Below are 24105 nucleotides of genomic sequence, written 5' to 3' on the forward strand. Positions count from 1 at the left end.
TGAATTTATGGATGCCAAAATCTTTAATTTTGAACATTTGCATGTAAAACTTTTACATTTCACTGGAATTCACTCTCAGAGTTCTCAATCCGCACAATATTGGTCAAATTGCTGAATTCGAAATGCTGTCATCGATCTTCAATATCAGTGGTTTCACAACACATATTTCTTGAAATATAAAAGGATGTATACATTAGTTCTCCTTATTGAAACATGCTGGCCCCATTTCTCATCTATATGCTTCCCCTGGGCAACATCATCCAAAATCGCAGCGTTAGTTTTCACCTGTACACTGTTGTCACCCAGCTTTACCTCACCACCATAACTCCTCCGCTATCTCTAAACTACCAGACTGTTTATCTGACAGCCAGTGCTGAATGAGCAGAAATTTCCTCCAGTTAAATATTGGGAAGGTTAAAGCCATTGGCTGGAAGCTTACCTGCCCGCCTGCCCCAATTCCGGGGGCGGGCGAGGCTCGGAGAACGGCATTCTCCGTTGGCCTTGGGCGGGATTGTGCGAACTTTGGGCAGACGTGCCGGCAAAATCCCGCCCGTTGTCTTCAAACTCCATTCCCCAGTGACCGACTCTATCCATCTCCATGGCAACACTCAGACTAAACCAATCGGTTTGCCATCTCAGGACATATTGACCCCAAAGTCAGCTTCTGACCATATGAGGTAAGCCCCTTCCCCGTGGCGGCTCTGGTGGCAGGGGTATTTATTCAGGCAGGAGGGGATCCTGGCACCTTTCTGCTTCGACATGTGGCGGGCAGGCCAGTGAGCAGCCTTCCGACCCCTCATGAGGCCCACCAGTATTCACCAGCAGTGGTGGGGGGCTAAGGAGCCGGGGAGGGAGTGGGGGAGGGGGGCTTACCATGTGAGGAGCAGGCCCTCTCTGGGTTGCTTGTGGACTCCACGGGGATTCAAAGGCACCCACTGCTTGAACGAGAGATCCGGAAACTGGGGTTGGAATGGGGAGGGTGGGGGTGAGGCATGGTGGGCTGATAGCCAGCCTCCTGCCATTAATGCCAATACCCCCTCTAGCCCTGCATCCCTTCTCTTCTGCTAACATTCACCTATGGCCTGGGATCCAGCAGGCCATACTCAGCCTCAGGGTGTAGTTCCAGCAACGGCCACCATCACTCCAATGGGGCTGCCAGTCAATACATCTTCCAGCCTCGGATTGGCTGGCAGTTCTGGGTGAGCGGGTCTTCTGTTCCCCCTGGGCCCTTGCTCCCAGGGAAGACCCACAGCTCTCTATTTAAGTGCCCGAGCGGCCCTCATTAAATCCAGCTACCATGTGTGTCATTACCAAGGCTGCCACTTCCATTGCCCAACTTCAATCTCAACTCATCTGCTGCTAAAATCCTCATTTGCACTTTTGTTTCTCACATTCTACCCCCTGTAAACTTGAGGTCATCCAAAATTTTGCTGCCCGCGTCGTAACTTAATTGCATAAAGTCCTGGTTCCCTCTCCTGTGCTCTCTGAATTATATCAACTCCCAGGTAAGCAATATCTTGATTTTAAAATTCTCATCCTTGTTTTCAAATGCCCCTCCCTATCTCTGAAACATCCTCCAGCCTCACAACCCTCCCAGACACTGGGTCATATCTAATTCTGCACTCTTGTGCATCCCCAGTTTTCATTATTCCATCGCTGGTGGTGAGACCCTAAGCTCTGGAATTCACTCCTTACAACCGCTCCCCTCTCTACCCAGCTTTTCTCCATTAAGATATTACTTAAATCTGCCTCCCTGACCAAGCTTTTGATCAACTGTCCTAATTAAGGGATATGGGGAGCGGGGGGAAAAATGGAGTTGAAGCCCAAGACTAGCCGTGATCATATAGAATGGCAGAGCCCACTCAACAGTCCATATGGTCTTCTGATCATCACGCGTTTCTTTTCTATTATCTCTCGACGTGGCTTAGTGTCAGATTTCATGAAGCACCTTGGGATGTTTTATAATATTAAAGGCGCTATATGAATATAAGTTGTTGTTTACCAAGCAGTTAACTTCAAAGATCTCAGTTGATGGAGGATGGCACGGTGACACAGTGGTTAGTACCTCTGTCTCACAGTGCCAGGGACCCGGGTTCAATTCCCGATTTGGGTCACTCTCTGTGCGAAGTCTGCATGTTCTCCCCATGTCTGCGTGGGTTTCCTCCCATAGTCTGAAAGACGTGCTGGTTAGCTGCAGTGGCCATGCCAAATTCTCTCTCAGTGTACCCGAACAGGCGCCGGAGTGTGGCGGCTAGGGGATTTTCACAGTAACTTCATTGCAGTGATAATGTAAGCCTACTTGTGACACTAATGAATAAACTTTAAAACTTTAAACTTAAAAAGCAACCGAATCCATTCTAATTTAGTACAATCCAGAAATCTATTCCTTTATTCAAACATGACCTGATCCAATCCATCTGAATTTAATTTAATTAACTCTAACCTATTCTGTTCTAACCTAATTCAATCAAATTTGTTTTACTCTAAGCTGCTCGACTCTGTTCAAACATAATTTACTCACAACACCAACCTAATCTACCCAACACATTCTACTCTAATCTTATTCACTGTCGCCTAACCAATGTACAGGCTTCTAATCTAAATTAATTTAGCTGAATCTATTCTGGTCTACTTTAATCTAGTCTATTCTAATCCTATCCAATCAACAATGATGATTGTTAATGTTTGAGAGTAATAGTGTGATCATTGGAATCTGGGTCGCTGCTCTGCACTGTCTGTTTTAGATGGGTTTATCTCTGCTGAAATAACAGGAGCAGATCCCCCAGGAAATGGGTGTGATGGAGATTCTCTGGAATCTGAGCGGCCCAATAGATGAATTTGGATGAGGTTCGTTGTACACAAACATGGATGGTCACCCATTTCAATTATGAACTAAATTTTGAGACTGGTATTGGTTTCTCAAAAACTGCATTTAAACTCAAGACTGCTTACCACCTTCTTCCGAGATACTAAAAGCAGTAATTTTCCAGAATTTTGGAGGATAGATATCCGATCTTAACCTGCGAGAAAAGAAACATCATCGTGGAATGCTCATTCCTGGTATTCCCTTTCCAAAAGCATATTTCAGTTAAAATGTTTCAATATATATTTACCCACAGTCACAGAAATGATAACCTTAAATTTGCTGCCTACTTGTGGCCAGATTCATGCACAGTCAGGGCCCAAATCAAATCTGTGGCCAAACAGGATCTCGGAGAGGAAACCAGAGAGAAACCATAGAAACCCTACAGTGCAGAAGGAGGCCATTCGGCCCATTAAGACTGCACCAACAGCAATTCCACCCCAGACCCTATCCCCACACCTCACACATTTACCCCACTAACCCACACATCCCAGGACACTATTCCCGGCTTGGCTCCCTGCCCGTGTGGAGTTTGCACATTCTCCCAATGTCTGCATGGGTTTCCTCCGGGTGCTCTGGTTTCCCCCCACAGTCCGAAAGGTGTGCTGGTTAGGCGGATTGGCCATGATGAATTCTCCCTCAGTGTACCCGAATAGGCGCCAGAGTTTGGCAACTAAGGGATTTTCACAGTAACTTAATTGCAGTGTGAATGTAAGCCTACTTGTGATACTAATAAATAAACTTTAAAACTAAAACAAGAACTGTGCTTCTGACATTGTCCCTCCGAGTATCATTCTAAAGTTAAATTATCTTTTTGTTCCACCACTTCTGTTGTCCTGCACTATGATGACCCATGAATAGCAGATAGATTTGTTCTGGTCATTATGTGTTGGGATAATATTACAAAAGAACATATTAGAGATCTTCAAAATTATGAAGATAGGGTAAATGGTGAGAAGATGTTTTCACTTGTTGTTGAGATAATTAATATAAGTGTTAATGTTGAATTTGTGCTGCAATAGAATACATACTTAAATTGGTAATTAAACACAGCTATTCTCATTGAGGAAAGGATTATGGAATCACTGCAAGAATATATAAACACTCTGCATGTCTTGGAGGAACTGGGAGTCTGTGATTTCGTTTTGCAGTCTTGGAAATGAAATTGGCTTAAGGTACGGGCTAGCTTCAGACCTCCCTCTTCCTCAACAGACAACTGTTGGCCTTAACAATAAGATAGTCACTAATAAACCCAAAATGGAATTCAGGAGAAACCTCTTTACCCAGAGAGTGGTTGAAATGCTGCTGCCATGAGAGCAGTTATTGGAGTAGACCAATAAACTCAGCACATGTAAGGAGTAAGACAATAGGAGAGAGGGAATAGAAAGATTTGGTGTCACTCCCGAAAATCTTTTGGTTTTGTACCTTCGCCATTGTCAAATAACTTCAGTGCATGTTTCTATCAATCACTTTTGTTCCCAATCATAGACATGCCTCAGTAAAATATGGCATGCAGCACCAGTCTACCATACCTATATTGTTTCTTTCCAGAGGTCTTCTGTATCTCCCACACCCAAGCGTCGTCATATACAGGATTTATGATCTGATGCTTACTGTTGGCCTCAACAGCTGAACAGTGGGAAGGAACATAATGTAATGCAGTAATTAATGTTTAGATTCAATTCTTACTTATTACAAACAGCTTGGAAATTTCTGGCGAAGAGATCTCTTTTGGCACAATTCATAACGTTTTAGTTGAATGGATCCTCGTTAAGTTGCAGAGTGTTATTTTAGGAACATCATCAAGCCATTCCATAAAATACTGCAGTCAGAAATTGTCACAGATAACCGTACTTCCCTTCAGTTTATACAGGAGAGTTATAGAAACATGGAGCACAATGCCTTGGTTCCAGATTAAGCACCAAGAGGCTGGTGAGGTTTCTAACCATATAAGCTCCCATGCGCTTGAATACTTCAGGTGGAATGCCATTGGCTCCTGAAGATTTCACAGACAGTTACTTTATTGCTTTGGTGATTTTGGATTGAGATGGATCTGAGCACAACCTTGTCTAGAACCCAATGCCGTCAAAGTGATTTGATGGTGTCGTCACACAACATGGAATCTTGGTTCAGGACATTGGTAAAGTGCTTAGCCCAACAAGAGAGAATCTCATGCCTGCTGAGAGGAGCGGTGTCGTACTGAGAGATTAGAGACCATGGACGGTCTTCAGGTCATGTTTACTGGCAGCCTCCTGAAGTCTTCTGGCCTTGTTCTCCCATTACAGAATCTTCATCTCACTCAGTTTGGCCTCTTTCAATATGTACCAATATGTCTCAATGTGTACCAATATGTTTTATTGGTAATATAGCAATAACTTCCATTTCCTTTTGGAAACACAAGAGATCCAACTCCAAAAGAAAACTTCCTGAGTACACAAGGAATGGAGATGAGTCAGAATCTCCACAGATTGTGAGACAGCATCAGACCTCCGCTGACAATCAGTCACTTATCGGAAAATTACAAGTACATTGCTTCAACTTCCAGCCCAGAGATATTAATGAACAGACAATCACAACACTGAAATGCAAATACAGCTATGATATGTGTGATGAAAATGTATTATTTTAATATTTTTCAGGATATTGTGTTGGTCTGTGGAAATGGTGTGTGTGTGTGCGCGCATGTGCGTACATATGCGACTAATTTAATTAAGTTGGGGACTGAGTATCTATAGAATTGAGAACATCAAAGGAGCTAAGTGCAAGAATATAGTCACTTGAAGTGAATAGGGTCTAGTTGGATGTTCTCCAAGTAAACACAACGTGGATAGAAATTTGCATTCGGATATAAGGGATGATTTGGAATTTTAGCCATTTAATTTCAAAGGGAGGCAAGAAGGGGTCATAATAAATGAGGCAAAATATTATGTTTTATTTTACTAGAAAGTAGTGGCCACAAGGGAAACATTAAAGGTTTTTATATTCTGGAAAAGGTAAATTTCAAGGGAGGAAAGGGACAATAGGAAAAGATGCAAGAGAAAAACAATATTCAAAAAAAGGGGTGGAAGCTGTGCTAGGTGCGGCCACGTAAGATGTACTATTGAGAGTGCTGTTACTGAGACAGACCTGTGACAAAGCGAAGCAATCTTCAGCCACAAAGAAGAGTGTTTGCTGTTTTCAGAAAACAAGGATTTGTTCTAAAGTTTCTGGAATTCTCCACAGCAGAATTAGGGAGAGAGAGAAGCCCTGTGACATATCTTCCCTGTAGCAACAGTGGCTGCCTTGTGCTAATATTGCTGGAATTTTAATAGATTAAGTACCTAAACAGACTGTTGCCTTAAAGGGGTGTATATTTGTGAGTCTAACCAAGTAGAAATCTTTATGGGTTATTTTTTCTGTACGATTAATTTTAACTGTGTAAATGTAATCTTGTGTGTTAGAGCTTTCTTTTCTTTTGTTGATGAATGTTTAATTTACTATTTAAACTCTCCAAAGATTTTATTGGCATTTATGACTTCTGACTTCAACACACGATCCTCTTGCAGTAAAATACAAATGAAAAATTGTCGCAATAACTTGCCTAATTTCCCTTTTAGATTTGGTTAGCCCGGCAATTGCCACCTGCCAGATCAGAACATTTGTGACTTCCATTTCCAAACACAAATAGCATCATGCAATCCTAATTTCCATTAAGTAGTGCCATAATAATGACACATTATTTAAATGTACCATTTTTTAAAACAAAAAAGAAAATCAATGAAATAACGAAGAAACTCGTCTACCTCATGAGTTCGCACCTCCATAATTTTCTTGGTAATTTCCTCACTCTCCTGACAGACTCACCCTAAACATTAAAATGTCTCTCATGCTGTCCAGGCCACCATTTAAATCAATGATGATCAAATGATCTGATTTGGTCAATATCAGCAAGATTTGATCATAAGAACATAAGAACATTAGAACGAGGAGCAGGAGTAGGCCATCTGGCCCCTCGAGTCTGCTCCGCCATTCAATAAGATCATGGCTGATCTTTTTGTGGACTCAGCTCCACTTACCCGCCCGCTCACCATAACCCTTAATTCCTTTACTGTTCAAAAGTTTATCTTAAAAACATTCAATGAGGTAGCCTCAACTGCTTCACTGGGCAGGGAATTCCACAGATTCACAACCCTTTGTGTGAAGAAGTTCCTCCTCAACTCAGTCCTAAATCTGCTTCCCCTTATTTTGAGGCCATGCCCCCTAGTTCTAGTTTCACCAGCCAGTGGAAACAGCTTCCCTGCTTCTATCTTATCTATTCCCTTCATAATCTTATATGTTTCTATTAGATCTCCCCTCATTCTTCTGAATTCCAATGAGCATAGCCCCAGTCTACTCAGTCTCTCCTCATAAACCAACCCTCTCAACTCCGGAATCAACCGAGTGAATCTCCTCTGCACCCCCTCCAGTGCCAGTATATCCTTTCTCAAGTAAGGAGACCAAACCTGTACACAGTACTCCAGATGTGGCCTCACCAGCACCTTATACAGCTGCAACATAATCTCGCTGTTTTTAAACTCCATCCCTCTAGCAATGAAGGACAAAATTCCATTTGCCTTCTTAATTACCTGCTGCACCTGCAAACCAACTCCTTGAGATTCCTGCACAAGGACACCCAGGTCCCTCTGCACAGCAACATGCTGCAATTTTTTACCATTTAAATAATAATCTATTTTGCTGTTATTCCTACCAAAATGGATGACCTCACATTTACCAACATTGTACTCCATCTGCCAGACTCTCGCCCATTCACTTAGATTATCTATATCCCTTTGCAGACTTTCAGCGTCCTCTGCACACTTTGCTCTTCCACCCATCTTAGTGTCATCTGCGAATTTTGACACACTACACTTGGTCCCCAACTCCAAATCATCTATGTAAATCGTAAATAATTGCAGTCCCAACACTGATCCCTGAGGCACACCTCTAGTCACTGATCGCCAAACAGAGAAACACCCATTTACCCCACTCTTTGCTTTCTGTTAGTTAACCAATCCTCTATCCATGCTAATACATTACCCGTAACACTGTGCACCTTTATCTTATGTAGCAGTCTTTTGTCTTCTGGAAATCCAGATACACCACATCCACAGATTCCCCATTGTCCACTGCACATGTAATGTTCTCAAAGAATTCCACCAAATTAGTCAAACATGACCTTCCCTTCATGAACCCATGCTGTGTCTTCCCAATGGGACAGGTGTCTCACTATTTCTTCCTTGGTGATAGATTCAAGCATTTTCCCTACTACAGAAGTTAAGCTCACCGGCCTATAGTTACCCGCCTTTTGTCTACCTCCTTTTTTAAACAGTAGCGTCACATTTGCTGTTTTCCAATCTGCGGGAACCACCCCAGAGTCCAGCGAATTTTGGTAAATTACCACTAGTGCATTTGCTATTTCTCCTGCCATCTCTTTTAGTATCCTGGGATGCATTCCATCAGGACCAGGAGACTTGTCTACCTTTAGCCCCATTAACTTGCCAACACTACCTCTTTCGTGATAATGATAGTTTCTAGGTCCTCACCTCCCATAGCCTTCCTGTCATCAATTTTTGGCATGTTATTTGTGTCTTCCACTGTGAAGACCGACACAAAATACCTGTTCAATGCCTCAGCCATTTTCTCACTTCCAGTTATTACATCCCCCTTCTCGTCCTCTAAAGGACCAATGTTTACTTTAGCCACTCTTTTTCATTTTATATATTTGTAGAAACTTTTGCTATCTGTTTTTATATTCTGAGCTAGTTTACTCTGATAATCCATCTTACTTTTCTTTTTAGCTTTCTTCGTGGCTTTCTGCTGACCTTTAAAGATTTCCCAATCCACTCGTTTCCCACTAATCTTTGCCACTTTGTATGCATTTTCTTTCAATTTGATACCCTCCTTTATTTCCTTAGATATCCATGGCTGATTATCTCTTTTTCTACAGTCCTTCCTTATCACTGGTATATACTTTTGCTGAGCACTGTGAAAGATCGCTTTGAAAGTCCTCCACTGTTCCTCAATTGTCCCACCATAAAGTTTTTGCTCCCAGTCTACCTTAGCCAACTCCTCCCTCATCCCTTTATAGTCTCCTTTGTTTAAGCACATTGATCAACATCAGTGAAGATCAATATATCACCATGGTACTTAAATGGATGTGTATTATAGCTACCTACTGGTCCAGACTTGTTATTCACAACAAATGGATATTTAATACACTGCAGGATATTTAATATGCACTGCAGCAATTTTCTAAGGCTCCTTTGACAGCACATTCCAAACCAGGACTTCCACCACCTGGAAGAACAAAAGCAGCATGGTCACAGGAACATCACCACCAAGCTCTCGTTCCAAGTCACAAACCATCTTCAGTTGAAATATATCTCTGTTCCTTCATCAGAAATAAAACTTGAATGCTGTTCATGATCACAGAACATCTCAAAATGCGTTGCAGCCAATTGAATAATTTAATAATGTAGTAATGTAGGAAATGGGGCAGTTAATTTGCACACAGCAAGCTCCCACAAACAGCAATGTGATAATGACCCAGATAATCTGTTTCTGGTCATAGAAACATAGAAAACTACAGCACAAAACAGGCCCCTCGGCCCCCAAGTTGTGCCGAACATATCCCTACCTTTTAGGCCTACCTATAACCCTCCATCCTATTAAGTCCCATGTACTCATCCAGGAGTCTCTTAAAAAACCCTATTGAGTTTGCCTCCACCACCACTGACAGCAGCCGATTCCACTCGCCCACCACCCTCTGTGTGAAAAACTTCCCCCTAACATCTCCCCTGTACCTACCCCCCAGCACCTTAAACCTGTGTCCTCTCGTAGCAGACATTTCCACCCTGGGAAAAAGCCTCTGAGAGTCCACCCGATCTATGCCTCTCGACATCTTATATACCTCTATTAGGTCTCCTCTCATCCTACGTCTCTCCAAGGAGAAAAGACCGAGCTCCCTCAGCCTATCCTCATAAGGCATGCCACTCAATCCAGGCAACATCCTTGTAAATCTCCTCTGCACCCTTTCAATCTTTTCCACATCCTTCCTGTAATGAACGACCAGAACTGAGCACAGTACTCCAAGTGGGGTCTGACGAGGGTCTTATATAGCTGCATCATTATCCCCGGACTCCTAAACTCAATCCCTCGATTGATAAAGGCCAGCACACCATACACCGCCTTAACCACCTCCTCAACCTGCGGGGCCGATTTTAGAGTCCTATGGACCCGGACCCCAAGGTCCTTCTGATCCTCTACCGTACTAAGAGTCTTTCCCTTTATATTGTACTCCTTCATCCCATTTGACCTGCCAAAACGGACCACGACGCATTTATCTGGGTTGAAGTCCATCTGCCACTTCTCCGCCCAGTCTTGCATCCTATCTATGTCCCTCTGTAACTTCTGACATCCCTCCAGACTATCCACAACCCCACCAACCTTTGTGTCGTCAGCAAACTTACCAACCCATCCCTCCACTTCCTCATCCAGGTCATTTATGAAAATGACAAACAGCAAGGGTCCCAGAACAGATCCCTGGGGCACACCACTGGTGACCGACCTCCAATTAGAAAAAGGCCCATCTATACACACTCTCTGCCTCCTTTGGGCAAGCCAGTTCTGGATCCACAGGGCAGCAGCCCCTTGGATCCCATGCCCTCTCACTTTTTCGAGAGGCCTTGCATGGGGGACTTTATCGAACGCCTTGCTAAAATCCATATAAACCACATCTACCGCTTTCCCTTCGTCAATGTGTTTAGTCACATTTTCGAAGAACTCCACCAGGCTCGTAAGGCACGATCTGCCTTTGACAAAGCCATGCCGAGTATTCTTGAGCATACTAAACCTCTCTAAATGCTCATAAATCTTGTCCCTCAGGATCTTCTCCATCAGCTTACCAACCACTGAGGTTAGACTCACCGGTCGGTAATTTCCTGAGCTATCCCTATTCCCCTTCTTCAAAATAGGAACCACATCCGCAATCCTCCAATCCTCCAGCACCTCTCCCGTCTCCATCGACGACGCAAAGATCATCGCCAGAGGCTCTGCAATCTCTTCCCTGGCCTCCCACAGTAACCTGGGGTACATCCCATCCGGACCCGGCGACGTATCTACCTTGATGCCATTCAAAGATTCCAGCACAACCTCTTTGTTAAAGTCCACATACTCAATCTTTTCAGTCCACCGCAAGCCCACAGTAGATCCACCCATGTCCTTCTCCTCTGTGAAAACCGAGGCAAAATACTCATTAAGCACCTCTGCCATTTCTACTGGTTCCGTACTGATTTTCCCGCCTTCACCTTTTATAGGCCCTATTCCTTCACGTCTCATCCTTTTACTCTTCACATATTTATAGAACACCTTAGGGTTTTCCCTAATTCTACTCGCCAAGGCCTTCTCGTGACCCCTTCCGGCTCTCCTAATTTCCTTCTTTAGTCCCTTCCTACAAGCCGTATTCTCATCTAGATCCCTATCTTCGCCAAGCTCTCTGAACCTTTTTGTACGCTTTCCTTTTCTTCTCGACTAGGTCCCGCACAGCTTTCATGCACCACGGTTCCTTTAACCTACCACCTCCTCCCTGTCTGCTCGGAACATTGTCCTGTAGAACCCTAGACAGACATTCCTTGAAAAACTGCCACCTCTCTTCAGTAGATTTCCCCGAGAATACCTCCTTCCAATTTACTCCTCTAATTTGCTGCCTTATGTCTTCATATTTCCCCTTACTCCATATAAACGCTTTCCTAGCTTGCCTGATCCTCTCTTTTTCCAATGCAAGCATAAAGGAGATAGAGTTATGATCGCTATCCCCAAGATGCTCTCCCACTGAGAGATCTGACACCTGTCCAGGTTCATTGGTCAGTATCAGATCAAGTACAGCCTCTCCTCTTGTAGGCTTGTCCACATGCTGTGTCAGGAAACCCTCCTGAACACACCTAACGAACTCCTCCCCATCCAATCCCCTTACCCTAGGGATATTCCAATCTATGTTTGGGAAATTAAAGTCTCTGGACTCTATTATTGCAACTCTCCAGGATCTGTCTCCCTATCTGCTCCTCCACCTCCCTGTCACTATTGGGCGGCCTATAGAAAACTCCCAGCAAAGCGATCGACCCCTTCCCACTCCGAACTTCCACCCACAGAGACTCTGTGGACAATCCCTCCACAGCATACACCTTCTCTACAGCTGTGACACTATCCCTGATCAGCAGTGCCACTCCACCCCCTCTCTTGCCTCCCTCCCTGACCTTCCTGAAACATCTGAATCCCGGCACCTGGAGTATCCAGTCCTGTCTCGGAGACATCCAAGTCTCCGTAATGGCCACCACATCACACTTCCAGGCATCAATCCACGCTCTGAGCTCATCCCCTTTATTCACTATACTCCTGGCATTAAAGTAAACACATCTCAATCCTTTGGTCTGAGCTCTCCCCTTCTCTATCCCCCGTCCATCCTCCCTCTTGCACCATCTATAACCCTTCTCTGTTTGCGAGCTAACTTCCTCGCTCCCAGTCACCTCGTCTCGATCCCCTCCCCCCAACCTATCTAGTTTAAACTCTCCCCAGTAGCCTTAGCCAACCTTCCCGCCAGGATATTGGTCCCCCTGGGATTCAAGTGCCACCCGTTTTTTGTGTACAGGTCACACCTGCCCCTGAAGAGGTCCCAATGATCCAGGAACCTGAATCCCTGCCCCCTGCACCAGTCCCTCAGCCACACATTCATCCTCCACCTATGATGTTGATTGAAGGATAAATATTGGCCAAGACAACAGGGAAAATTCCCCTGTTCTTCCTTGATAGTGCTATGGGTTCTTGTACATTCATCTGAGAGGGCAGAAAGGGCTTAATGTTTCATCCAAAAGACTTCCAACAGTGCGGCACTCCCTTAGTGCTGCACTCCCTTAGTGATGCACTGGAATATCATTCTTACTTTTTGTGCTCAAGTCCTGGAATGGGACTTAAATTCAAAACTTTGTGACCCAGAGGTGAGATGTTACTAACTAAACTATGACTGGGTTTCAGTCCTGGAACTCTCTCCCTAGCACCACATAGACTGTAGCAGTTCAAGATGGCAGTTCACCATCACCTTCTCAAGGGGCAATTGGAGATGGACAATAAATACTGGCCAAGCCAGTAACGTTCACAGCAATGAGGAAAAAACAGTTCAAAATGTTCACATCCTAGTAAAAATCCATAATACTGCCATCAGTAATACTTCCATTTTAAAGCACCACTGATCTATAGAAAATGTTGTAAATGTGCCATCGACATTCTTCACTTAGATAGGAAATTGTTAGATCCGGGAATTGATCCCAACCTTAGTCTGACCTGAAGAGTAAAGTCTTTGAAAATGGGTATTTTAAAAGCTCCAATGCCCTGGTCATGTTTATATAATTATTTAGCAAAGATGTATTGAAAAGTTCAAATAAGTCTGATGATGTCAAAAACAGAAAATGCTGGAAAAACTCAGCAGGTCTGACAACATCTGTGGAGAGGGAATAGAGCCAGCATATCGAGTCTGGATGACCCTTCGTCAGAGCTGATGCCAATGTTCTTCCCTTGTTTAAAAAAGGAAGCAGGGATAATCCAGGAAATTATAGGCCAGTGAGCCTGACATCAGTGGTGGGGAAGCTTTTGGAGAAGATCCAGAGGGACAGGACATATGCACATTTGGGAGAAAATGGACTATTTAGTGACGGGCAGCATGGCTTTATATGGGGAAGGTCATGTCTCACCAACTTGATTGAGTTTTTTGAAGAGGTGACAAAGATCATTGTTGAGGGAAGGGCTCTGGGTGTAGTTTATATGGACTTCAGTCAGGCGTTTGAAAGGTCCCACATGGCAGACTGTGCAAAAACTAAAATTGCATGGGATTCGGGGTGGGCTAGCTAGATGGACACAGAACTGGCTTGGCCATAGAAGACAGAGTAGCGATGGAAGGGAGATCTGTAGCTAATGGTGTTCCTCAGAGATCAATGCTGGGACCTCTGTTGTTCGGAGTATATATAAATGATCTGGAGGAAAATATGGGTTGTCTGATTAGTACGTTTGTGGATGACACAATGATTGGTGGAGTTGCTGATAGTGGGGATTGTCAGAGGATATAACAGGATGTAGATAGATTGGAGGCTTGGACACAGAAATGGCAGATGGATCTAATCCGGACAAATGTGAGGTGATGCATTTTGGAGGATCAAATTTAGGTGTGAATTATACTGTAAATGGCAGAACCCTTTGGAACATTAACATACAGAGGAATCTGGGCGTGCAGGTCCCCACCTTCCTAAAAGTGGCAACGCAGGTGGCTAAGGTGATTAAGAAGCCATATGGCATGCCTGCCTTCATCAGCTGGGGCACTGAGTACAATAGTTGGGAAACCAAGTTGCAGCTATATAAAACCTTGGTTAGGCCACACTTGGAATACTGTGTGCAGTTCTGGTCACCACACTACCAGAAGGATGTGGAAGCTTTAGAGTGCAAAGAAGGTTCACCAGGATGTTGCCCGGTCTCGAGGGTGTTGGCTATGAAGAGAAGTTGAACTGCTGCCTCACAGTGCCAGGGACACGGATTCAATTCTGGCCTCGGGTGACTGTCAGTATGGAGTTTGCACGTTCTTCCTGTATCTTTTCACTGGAAAGACGGAGGCTGAGGGGAGACCGCATAGAGATCTACAAAATTACGAGCAGCATAGACAGGATGGATAGTCAGAGGTTTTTTCTCAGGGTGGAAGTGTCAATTACAAGGCGTCACAGGTTCAAGGTGAGAGGGGGACAGTTTAAAGGAGATGTGCGGGAGAAGTTTTTCACACAGAGAATGGTGGGTGCCTGAAACGCACTGCCAGAGGATGTGGTGGAAGCAGCCACATTAGCAACATTTAAGAGGCATCTGGATGGGTACATGAAAGGGAGGAAATAGAGGGATACAGACCGAGTAAGAGCAGAAGGTTTTGTTTGTAGTTTAGTTAAGGCATCATGGTCAACACAGGCTTGGAGAACCGAAGGGCCTGTTCCTGTGCTGTGCTTTTCTTTGTTCTTTGTTCTATTATAGACGAAGATGCTCTACAAATAGATTGTTGCACCTTACACCTTTTTCAAGGTGACTAGTGGCTAGCGCAAAACAAAAACTAAATCCCACCCAAATTAATTTCTCTTTTGCCTCCCAAGGTCAGACATAACATTGGCTGTGTTGAGGATATTTCTCACTGTGGTCTACAAAGTGAGTAACCTCACAGTAGAACCACCATATCCTCGGCTGAACTATCTTTTTTCTCGATTTGTTGAATTTAGTGAATGGAAACTTTCCTCTTTGTGACAGGATCTTGGTAAAACTGCAGGTTAGTTTTAAACAGTTTTTCTTCTTCGTCTGTGAAGTAACACAGAAAGAGGAGATCCCGTATCCCTAACTGAAATCTATGTCCAAACAAAGAAGTTGATGCTTGCTTTCTAAGGTGCTTGTATAAAACAATCCTTACCGTGTCTGGGTGGTATTAATGGCCCTCTTTTCCATTCAACCGTTGCATTTTCTGAAATGAATCAGATTATTTCAAACAATGACTTTGTTCCATGTTGTTGCTTAGACTCTGATATATTTCTCTGTGAACTGTATGGGTTTGTCACTACTGGTGGGTGGCACGGTGGCACAGTGGTTAGCACTGCTGCTTCACAATACCAGGGACTCAGGTTCAATTCCGGCCTCGGGTGACTGTCTGTATGGAGTTTGCACGTTCTTCCTGTATCTGCATGGGTTTCCTCCAGGTGCTCTGGCTTCCTCCCACAGTCTAAAGATGTGCAGGTTAGCTGGATTTGCCATGCTAAATTGCCCCTTAGTGTCAGGGGGATTTTCAGGTGGGTTACGGGGATAGGGCCTGGGTGGGATTGTAGTTGGTGCAGACTCCATGGGCCGAATGGCCTCCTTCTGCACTGTAGCGATTCTATGATTCTACTGAAGTGTTTGAGATGGTCGGTGTAATTTAACAATCCTGGTTGATGGGCCTCGCTATCTCTGCTAGCATTTATTACAAATACTGGCGATGTCGTTCTAGTATTTCAGTTTTCATTCTGGTCTCTGGTTGTCATGGGTCCAGCCCATAACAGGACCTCTAAGTCCATGAAGTTAAACATTGTCTGTGTTTTAGACACATCAGATGTTCAATTCCACTGACTTTAATCCAGCACTGCCTATCGAGCATGAGGTGTAACAAGGGCAAAGGCTATTTGACTCCTTCTCTCTCCAATTTCACCCCTCGTGACTGCATAGTTATTACTGCTAACATTATGGATATTACACACTCCCATTTTGTTAGTCTTCCCTGGTAAAGCACTGTCCTGAAATAATCCTTCCATAGCAAGGCATTTGCCGTGATCCATATCACAGAATCCCTACAGTTCACAAGGAGGCCATTTGGCCCATTGAGCCTGCACCAACAACAATCCCACCCAGGCCCTATCTCCGTAACCCCCCCCACCCCCCCACATATTTACCCTGCTAATTTACCCTGACACTAAGGGGCAATTTATCATGGTCAATCAATCTAACCCGCACGTCTTTGGACTGTGGGAGGAAACCGGAGTACTTGGAGGAAACCCACGCAGACATGGGGAGAACATACAAACCCCACACAGACTGTCATCTGAGACCGGAATCAAACCCAGGTCCCTGTCATTCTGAGGCAGCAGTGCTAACCACTGTGCCACCATGCCGCCTCATCTCCTCCCTTTGCTATTTTAGCAGCTACTTTGGCATATTGGCTGTATTTTGTATTGAGTATGGTTGAGTCCATAAGAAAAAAATGGACACAAGTGGAACTCAAAGAAGTGTGAACATCACAGGCCAAAAGTAAATCATAGGGAACAAACAAGTGATAGGAAATTGTTGACTTAGAGGTGGCAATTCTGCCACTGAGCCGCAGATGATCCCTGAAAAGCAAATTTAGTCTTGTCTGCTCCTTGAGTTAAGTAGCTCAAGGTCACTAAACTGTTAAATACCATTGCTCGCTGTTCATTTCCCCCGCAGTGCTGTTAGTAACTTGCTGCTCCTAGGCTCACAGCCATACACAATAGAATTGAAAAGGGACATTTGTGGAGCTACAATGCATTGCAATGAAACTGCACTTCCACATGCAAAGACATCTTAACATTGGACCTGAGCCACTCAGGGTCAGAAGCAGGATGCACTCTTCACACTTAAGTTTGGAGAAATTTGGAACTCTCTCCACCAGAGGACAGTGAATGTTGTGTGGGGTGGGGTGGGGACAATTGCAGCTTTCACAGTTGAATTGGATTTTTATTCGGTAAGGTGAGGATGGATATGGGGCAAAGGCAGTAAGATGGAGCCGGGGTGCAGATCAGTTTTGATATAATTGAATGGTGCAGGAGGCTCAAGGGGCAGAATGGCCTCCTCCTGTTCTTAATGTTTCAATAGTCCGAAGGGACCACTGCCGGAAAACCGTCACATCAGAAGTAACACATGACCTAGCAGAAACCCATACCCACTGTTGTAGCACTCTCTCTTTGGGATGGCCTATTGATAAAAAGAGCTTCTCACTAATGCATCAGTCTACATAGTCGCTTGTTTTAAATGATACGAAAAAGCATTTTCTACCAAGTAATTCCGTTGAGTTCATGAGATCAGAAATGAAACGCAGCCCAGCATCCTCGAAGACCTCGACAGTGTTTTGTCCACCACCGTATGAAACACCAAAATCATAAAAGTCCTTTCTGTAGAAAGCCTTTTCAGAGAAAATATGCATGTTACTTTTGTTGCAAAAAATGTCCAGTTTCATGGTTCTCGTGTGTTTAAGATTACAACTTTTACTTTGAGGATTGAATTTGTTGACATTTAGGATAGGTAAACTCCTGGAGGGAGGCTTGTAAACAAAGTGAAGTTGATGGCAGGTCAAAGGGTGGTCTGTGTTTATTTATTAAGATCAAAGGTGGAAGTGGGAAACACTGAACAATGGGTGAGCCCTTTCTGGGTTTCTTGAGGGAGGCGAGATGTCTACAGTTGTCTTCAGAAGGGTTTTAAATTATTCATATGGTTTCCCAGAACAAAGGAAATGTTTGAATGCGTTTGAATCTCTATCTGGGATATCCTAACAATGCCTTGGGGATAAATAGCAAGGCGGTAGCTTTCTGGGTTTTGGGTTTTATCTATTTCTAGTGTCAGGGGGATTAGCAGGGTAAATATGTGGGGTTACGGGAATAGGGCCTGGGTGGGATTGTGGTCGGTGCAGACTCAATGGGCTGAATGGCCTCCTTCTGCGCTGTAGGGATTCTATGATTCTATTTGTCACAGAAACAGGCAGTTGGTTCCTGGAAAAAGCTTTAAGTGGCAGAGCGAGAAATCTGCCAGTGGGTAAAGATTAGATGCAAAGGGCTATCACAGAAACCAGTGATTTTGGAGTCACTGAGCAAGAAAGTAATAAGGCCCTTGTTTGATCTGGTGTCCACAATCACTGGGTGCTTCATGTGAATTGGAGTGTCACCCAGGCAGATGCTAGAAAAAATGGCCCTGTGCGATCTCATACCTCAGAGAATAGTGGGAACGCTAAGGGGGAATCAAAGTGAATTCCTGGGACCTGTTGCACACCAGGTTTGGTGTGAGGAGAAGTGATAGATCTATCAAGCTCCTGTAAAGTTTAGGGAACTCTTGGGTAGAAATGAAAGTAGAACATGGAGTGGTCTATTTAGATTTGTTGGTTTTAAGTATAAATATTTTTTAAATGTAGTGTTAAATTAGTAGTAGTTGTATTGTTTAACCCTTGTACAGTAAAGGTTTTTATTTAAAATTAAAACATTGTGGCATGATTATTTTAGTTAAAAACTGGAGTTCAAATTTATTTTCAGTACTAGTCTCCCTCAAGATTATAACACCTTTACATTTGCATCAAACATGATAAAGACTCCAATTAGACTTATGAATGATTACACATCATCAGACTAGATCCATAATCATGGTTAATACAATTTCAGATTATAACGACTGGCTGTACAAAAACTTGCTTCAGTCTTACCCTGGCTTCTTGTCCAAAAATTTCAAGTCCATGTCCTTTGATTAAAACCCAGTTGCCAAATTAAACAGTATTTCCGTTTCTGCACTGTCAGAACTGTTCAGAATTATAAACGCCCCTATTAATTCCTCACCTCCTCTGCTGTCAGGAAGTAACTGAAATCCCTCACCCTGGCACCATCCTGGTAAGTAAATCTGCTCTGCATTCTTTCCAAGGTTCTGCTGCCCTTCCTAAAGTTTGGTGGCCAGAATTGGACACAAAATCCCACTGAGGTCTAAGGAATGATTTCTGGAGGCTTAATATCACAAAAGTCCAGAAACATCACAAATTTGCACTAATATTTGTTGTAAGGTGTTGGTTGTAGTTTGCGAGCTCTTATTAATGTATTTGTTGTCTCAGTATAATTCAACAGTATACATTTATTAAGTACTGGAAACTATATACATGGGCGGCATGGTGGCACAGTGGTTAGCACTGCTGCCTCACAGCGCCAGGGACCCGGGTTCGATTCCTGGCTTGGGTCACTGTGTGGAGTTTGTACATTCTCCCCGTGTCTGCGTGAGTTTCGTCTGAGTGCTCTGGTTTCCTCCCACAGTCCAAGGATGTGCGGGTTAGGTGGATTGGCCATGCTGAATTGCCCCTTAGTGTCAGGGGGACTAGCTAGAGGTTATGGGGATAGGGCCTGGGTTGGATTGTGGTCGGTGCAGACTCAATGGGCTGAATGGCCTCTTTCTGCACTGTAGGATTCTATGATATATACAATAAAAGGTGAAAGCTAGGAACTGTCTCCATGTTGCTTCTACACGTGTCTCTGTCAGAACTGACCCCTTGATGAGGGTCATGTATTTCCTTACATCACTGTGGGCAGTACTGTACTCAGTCCCATGTACCCTTTATGTACCAGATGCTTATTCTACACCTCCCTCAATCCTTTATCCAACATATTTACAAGTTTTCCTCATGTAGTTATATCATTACTATACCCCCTCACTTCCATGCCAAGTCTGAGTTCATAAATTCAGAAGGTCTGGAAGCCACAACCCTTCCAGATGTTGTTCAAAGTAGGGATAGTTCTGACGCCGCAGGTAAAGTTTGTTCAATTGGAGGTTGTTCTGGCTTCTGGATGTCTACTTCATAGAAATCATAGAAATCATAGAAACCCTACAGTGCAGAAGGAGGCCATTCGGCCCATCGAGTCTGCACCGACCACAATCCCACCCAGGCCCTACCCCCACATATTTTACCCGCTAATCCCTCTAACCTACGCATCCCAGGACTCTAAGGGGCAATTTTTTTTAACCTGGCCAATCAACCTAACCCGCACATCTTTGGACTGTGGGAGGAAACCGGAGCACCCGGAGGAAACCCACGCAGACACGAGGAGAATGTGCAAACTCCACACAGACAGTGACCCGAGCCGGGAATCGAACCCGGGACCCTGGAGCTGTAAAGCAGCAGTGTTAACCACTGTGCTACCGTGCCGCCCCTTATCCTCTTTTACAGTTCTTTGACATTGATTTACTCTTGTTGATTCTCCAACTGTAGTGATAGATTGGTTTATCCCACTCTTTACACGGTGGATGAACTCTGATCTTGTTTCTATAGTGTTTTTCCCTTTTCTTCCTTCGTGCGGCACGCTGTGACGCATGCTGGGGTGAGGGTGCTCACTTTTGTGTTTGGCTGTGTGGTGTGCTGTCATCAATGGGCAGTTCCTACTCGCTTCCAGACTTGCTTGTGGCACTGTCCTTCAGCTGGGGACTGCAACATCTGCTCTGTGGGTCTCAGGGTTTATCTGTCCAGCTGCTGTCAGAGCTGGAGGTTGAGGCTCTCCTCATTGCTGGTTCCTGTCTTCACTTGCGGTACTGTGGTAATCACCGGAATAGTTGGCTGCTCTGACCAAGGTAGGGCTTCTGGCATTGCAACGGGAGAGAAGACAGTCCCACTCGAGAGAACCTTTCTTGTCGGAGCTCTGGGAAGTTTTCAGTTCAGTGCAATTTACAACAGTGATTGGCTTGACATCTTCTGCCCTTTTGTGGAGATCCAGGCATCTCTGCTGACAGGAGAGAAAGGTGGTTTCCTTCTGCACCTTCACAAGGTGGTTTCCTTCTGCACCTTCACTTCTTGAGCTTTTCTTTCCAGATTAGAACTTTCCTTCAGTTTTCGAGGATTTTAATTTTCTTCTCTGAGTTTTGGATGATGTGCATCAGCTCAAAGGCTTGTTTCCGCCACATCTTAATGGTTCCAGAATTTCGCCTATGACAGGAAGTTGGATCCCTGTGGATCCATCGGGTGATGTGGCTGTCGGTAATAGTCGGGAAAAAGATACAAAAGTCTGAGGTCACGCACCAACCGACTCAAGAACAGCTTCTTCCCTGCTGCCATCAGACTTTTGAATGGACCTATCTCGCATTAAGTTGATCTTTCTCTACACCCTAGCTATGACTGTAACACTACATTCTGCACTCTCTCCTTTCCTTCTCTATGTACAGTATGCTTTGTCTGTATAGCGCGTGAGAAACAATACTTTCACTGTATACAAATACATGTGACAATACTAAATCAAATCAAATGAAAGGTGTCTCAGCCACAGTCCTTTGTCTGGTAAGAGGGAGAGTGGGGGGAGGGGAGGGAGGGAGAGTGGGGGGGAGGGGAGGGAGGGAGAGTGGGGGGGAGGGGAGGGAGGGAGAGTGGGGGGGAGGGGAGGGAGAGTGGGGGGGAGGGGAGGGAGGGAGAGTGGGGGGGAGGGGAGGGAGGGAGAGTGGGGGGGAGGGGAGGGAGGGAGAGTGGGGGGGAGGGGAGGGAGGGAGAGTGGGGGGGAGGGGAGGGAGGGAGAGTGGGGGGGAGGGGAGGGAGGGAGAGTGGGGGGGAGGGGAGGGAGGGAGAGAGGGGGGGAGGGGAGGGAGGGAGAGTGGGGGGGAGGGGAGGGAGGGAGAGTGGGGGGGAGGGGAGGGAGGGAGAGTGGGGGGGAGGGGAGGGAGGGAGAGTGGGGGGGAGGGGAGGGAGGGAGAGTGGGTTCCAATGTCCATTAACCGAGATGTCCGCATTCCAGAAGGAAAATCCAGAATTTGTGGTCTCCCCAAGAAGCACGGATGTTGTATCCTCCTAGTCTGCTGTCTCATCCTTGTGAATCCTGTTGGAATCTTCAGTGTGTTTTGATGTTTGGGCTTTGCACAGCTGCCCGAAGTGTCCAATTCTGTTACATTGAAAACATTACACTGAAATTGCTGCACATTGATCTGAACTGTCTGGGGCGCTTTGCCCCACAGCGCTGGCACGGTTTCTCCACCCCTATTTTAAAGTTTATTTATTATTGACACAAGTAGGCTTACATTAACACTGCAATGAAGTTGCTGTGAAAATCCCCTAGTCGCCACACTCTGGCACCTGTTCTAATTGAAGTGGGAGACTTCAATTTCCCTGGTATAGACTGGAAATCGCTGAGAGCTGGGACTCTGAATGGGGAGGAATTTGTAAAATGCGTACAGGAGGGTTCTTTGGAACAATATGTAGATAGCCCGACTAGAGAGGGGGCTATACTGGACCTAGTACTGGGGAATGAGCCCGGTCAGGTCTTCAAAGTTTCGGTAGGGGAACATGTAGCAAATAGTGACCACAATTCTGTTAGCTTTAGGATAGTAATGGACAAGGATGAGTGGTGTCCCAAGGGTAAGGTGTTGGATTGGGGGAAGGCTAAATTTAGTGAGATTAGGCAGAAATTGGCAGCTCTTGATTGGGAGAGGCTGTTTGAGGGTAAATCCACATCTGGCATGTGGGAGTCTTTTAAGGAACAGTTGTTAGGGCTACAGGACAGGCATGTGCCTGTAAAAAAGAAGGATAGGAAGGGTAGGATTCGAGAACCGTGGATAACCAGGGAAATTGAGGGACTTGTCAAAAAGAAAGGAGAGGCGTATGTTAGGTCCAGGCAACTAAAAACGGAGGGAGCTCTGGAGGAGTACAAAGAAAGTAGGAAAGAACTCAAATGGGGAATTAGAAGGGCAAAAAGGGGTCATGAAATGTCCTTGGCAGACAGGATTAAGGAGAATCCCAAGGCATTTTATTCATACGTTAGGAACAAAAGGGTTGTCAGGGAAAAAATCGGACCTCTCAGGGACAAAAGTGGGGAATTATGTTTGGAGCCCAAAGAAGTAGGGGAGATCCTAAATGAATACTTTGCGTCGGTATTCACAAAGGAGAGGGATGTGTTGACTGGGAGTGTCTCGGAGGGGACTGTTGAACCATTGGAGAAAATCTCCATTACAAGGGAGGAAGTGTTAGGTTTGTTAGAGAATATAAAGACTGACAAATCCCCAGGGCCTGATGGAATCTATCCAAGGCTGTTCAGGGAGACGAGAGATGAAATCGCTGGGCCTCTGACGCAAATCTTTGTCTCGTCACTGGACACAGGTGAAGTCCCAGAGGATTGGAGGATAGCTAATGTGGTCCCGTTATTTAAGAAGGGTAGGAAGGATAACCCGGGTAATTATAGGCCGGTGAGCTTGACGTCCGTGGTGGGGAAGTTGTTGGAGAAGATTCTTAGAGATAGGATGTATGCGCATTTAGAAAGGAATAAACTCATTAACGATAGTGAGCATGGTTTTGTGAGAGGGAGGTCATGCCTCACTAACCTGGTGGAGTTGTTTGAAGAAGTGACTGGAATGGTTGACGAGGGAAGGGCCGTGGATGTCGTCTATATGGACTTTAGTAAAGCGTAGACAAAGTCCCTCATGGTAGGCTGGTGAAAAAGGTTGGATCTCATGGGATAAAGGGGGAGGTGGCTAGATGGGTGGAGAACTGGCTTGGGCACAGAAGACAGAGGGTGGTAGTGGAAGGGTCTTTTTCCGGCTGGAGGCCTGTGACTAGTGGTGTTCCGCAGGGCTCTGTATTGGGATCTCTGCTGTTTGTGATTTATATAAACGATCTGGAAGAAGGTGTAACTGGGGTGATCAGTAAGTTTGCGGACAACACAAAATTGGCAGGACTTGCAGATAGTGAGGAGCATTGTCAGAGGCTACAGAAGGATATAGATAGGCTGGAAATTAGGGCAAAGAAATGGCAGATGGAGTTCAATCCTGATGAATGCGAAGTGATGCATTTTGGTAGAAATAATGTAGGGAGGAGCTATACGATAAATGGCAGAACCATAAAGGGTGTAGATATGCAGAGGGACCTGGGTGTGCAAGTCCACAGATCCTTGAAGGTGACGTCACAGGTG

At 44.9% G+C, this 24105-nt stretch overlaps 1 protein-coding gene across 1 annotated transcript in view; it reads right to left on the bottom strand.

The window, feature by feature from the left end:
- LOC144506322 (complement C4-B-like) overlaps positions 1-24105 on the bottom strand; it is an 86922-nt gene continuing 62817 nt past the window's right edge. The window contains exons 12-16 of the mRNA XM_078232279.1: positions 17486-17612; positions 15357-15407; positions 4396-4492; positions 2953-3020; positions 1-168 (exon numbers count right to left, since the gene is read on the bottom strand). Of these exons, the coding sequence (XP_078088405.1) occupies positions 104-168; positions 2953-3020; positions 4396-4492; positions 15357-15407; positions 17486-17612 (408 nt within the window). The 3' untranslated portion in view covers positions 1-103. The remainder of the gene's footprint in view (positions 169-2952; positions 3021-4395; positions 4493-15356; positions 15408-17485; positions 17613-24105) is intronic.

This window comes from Mustelus asterias, chromosome 17 (genome assembly GCF_964213995.1).
Source record: "Mustelus asterias chromosome 17, sMusAst1.hap1.1, whole genome shotgun sequence".
NCBI lineage: Eukaryota > Metazoa > Chordata > Chondrichthyes > Carcharhiniformes > Triakidae > Mustelus > Mustelus asterias.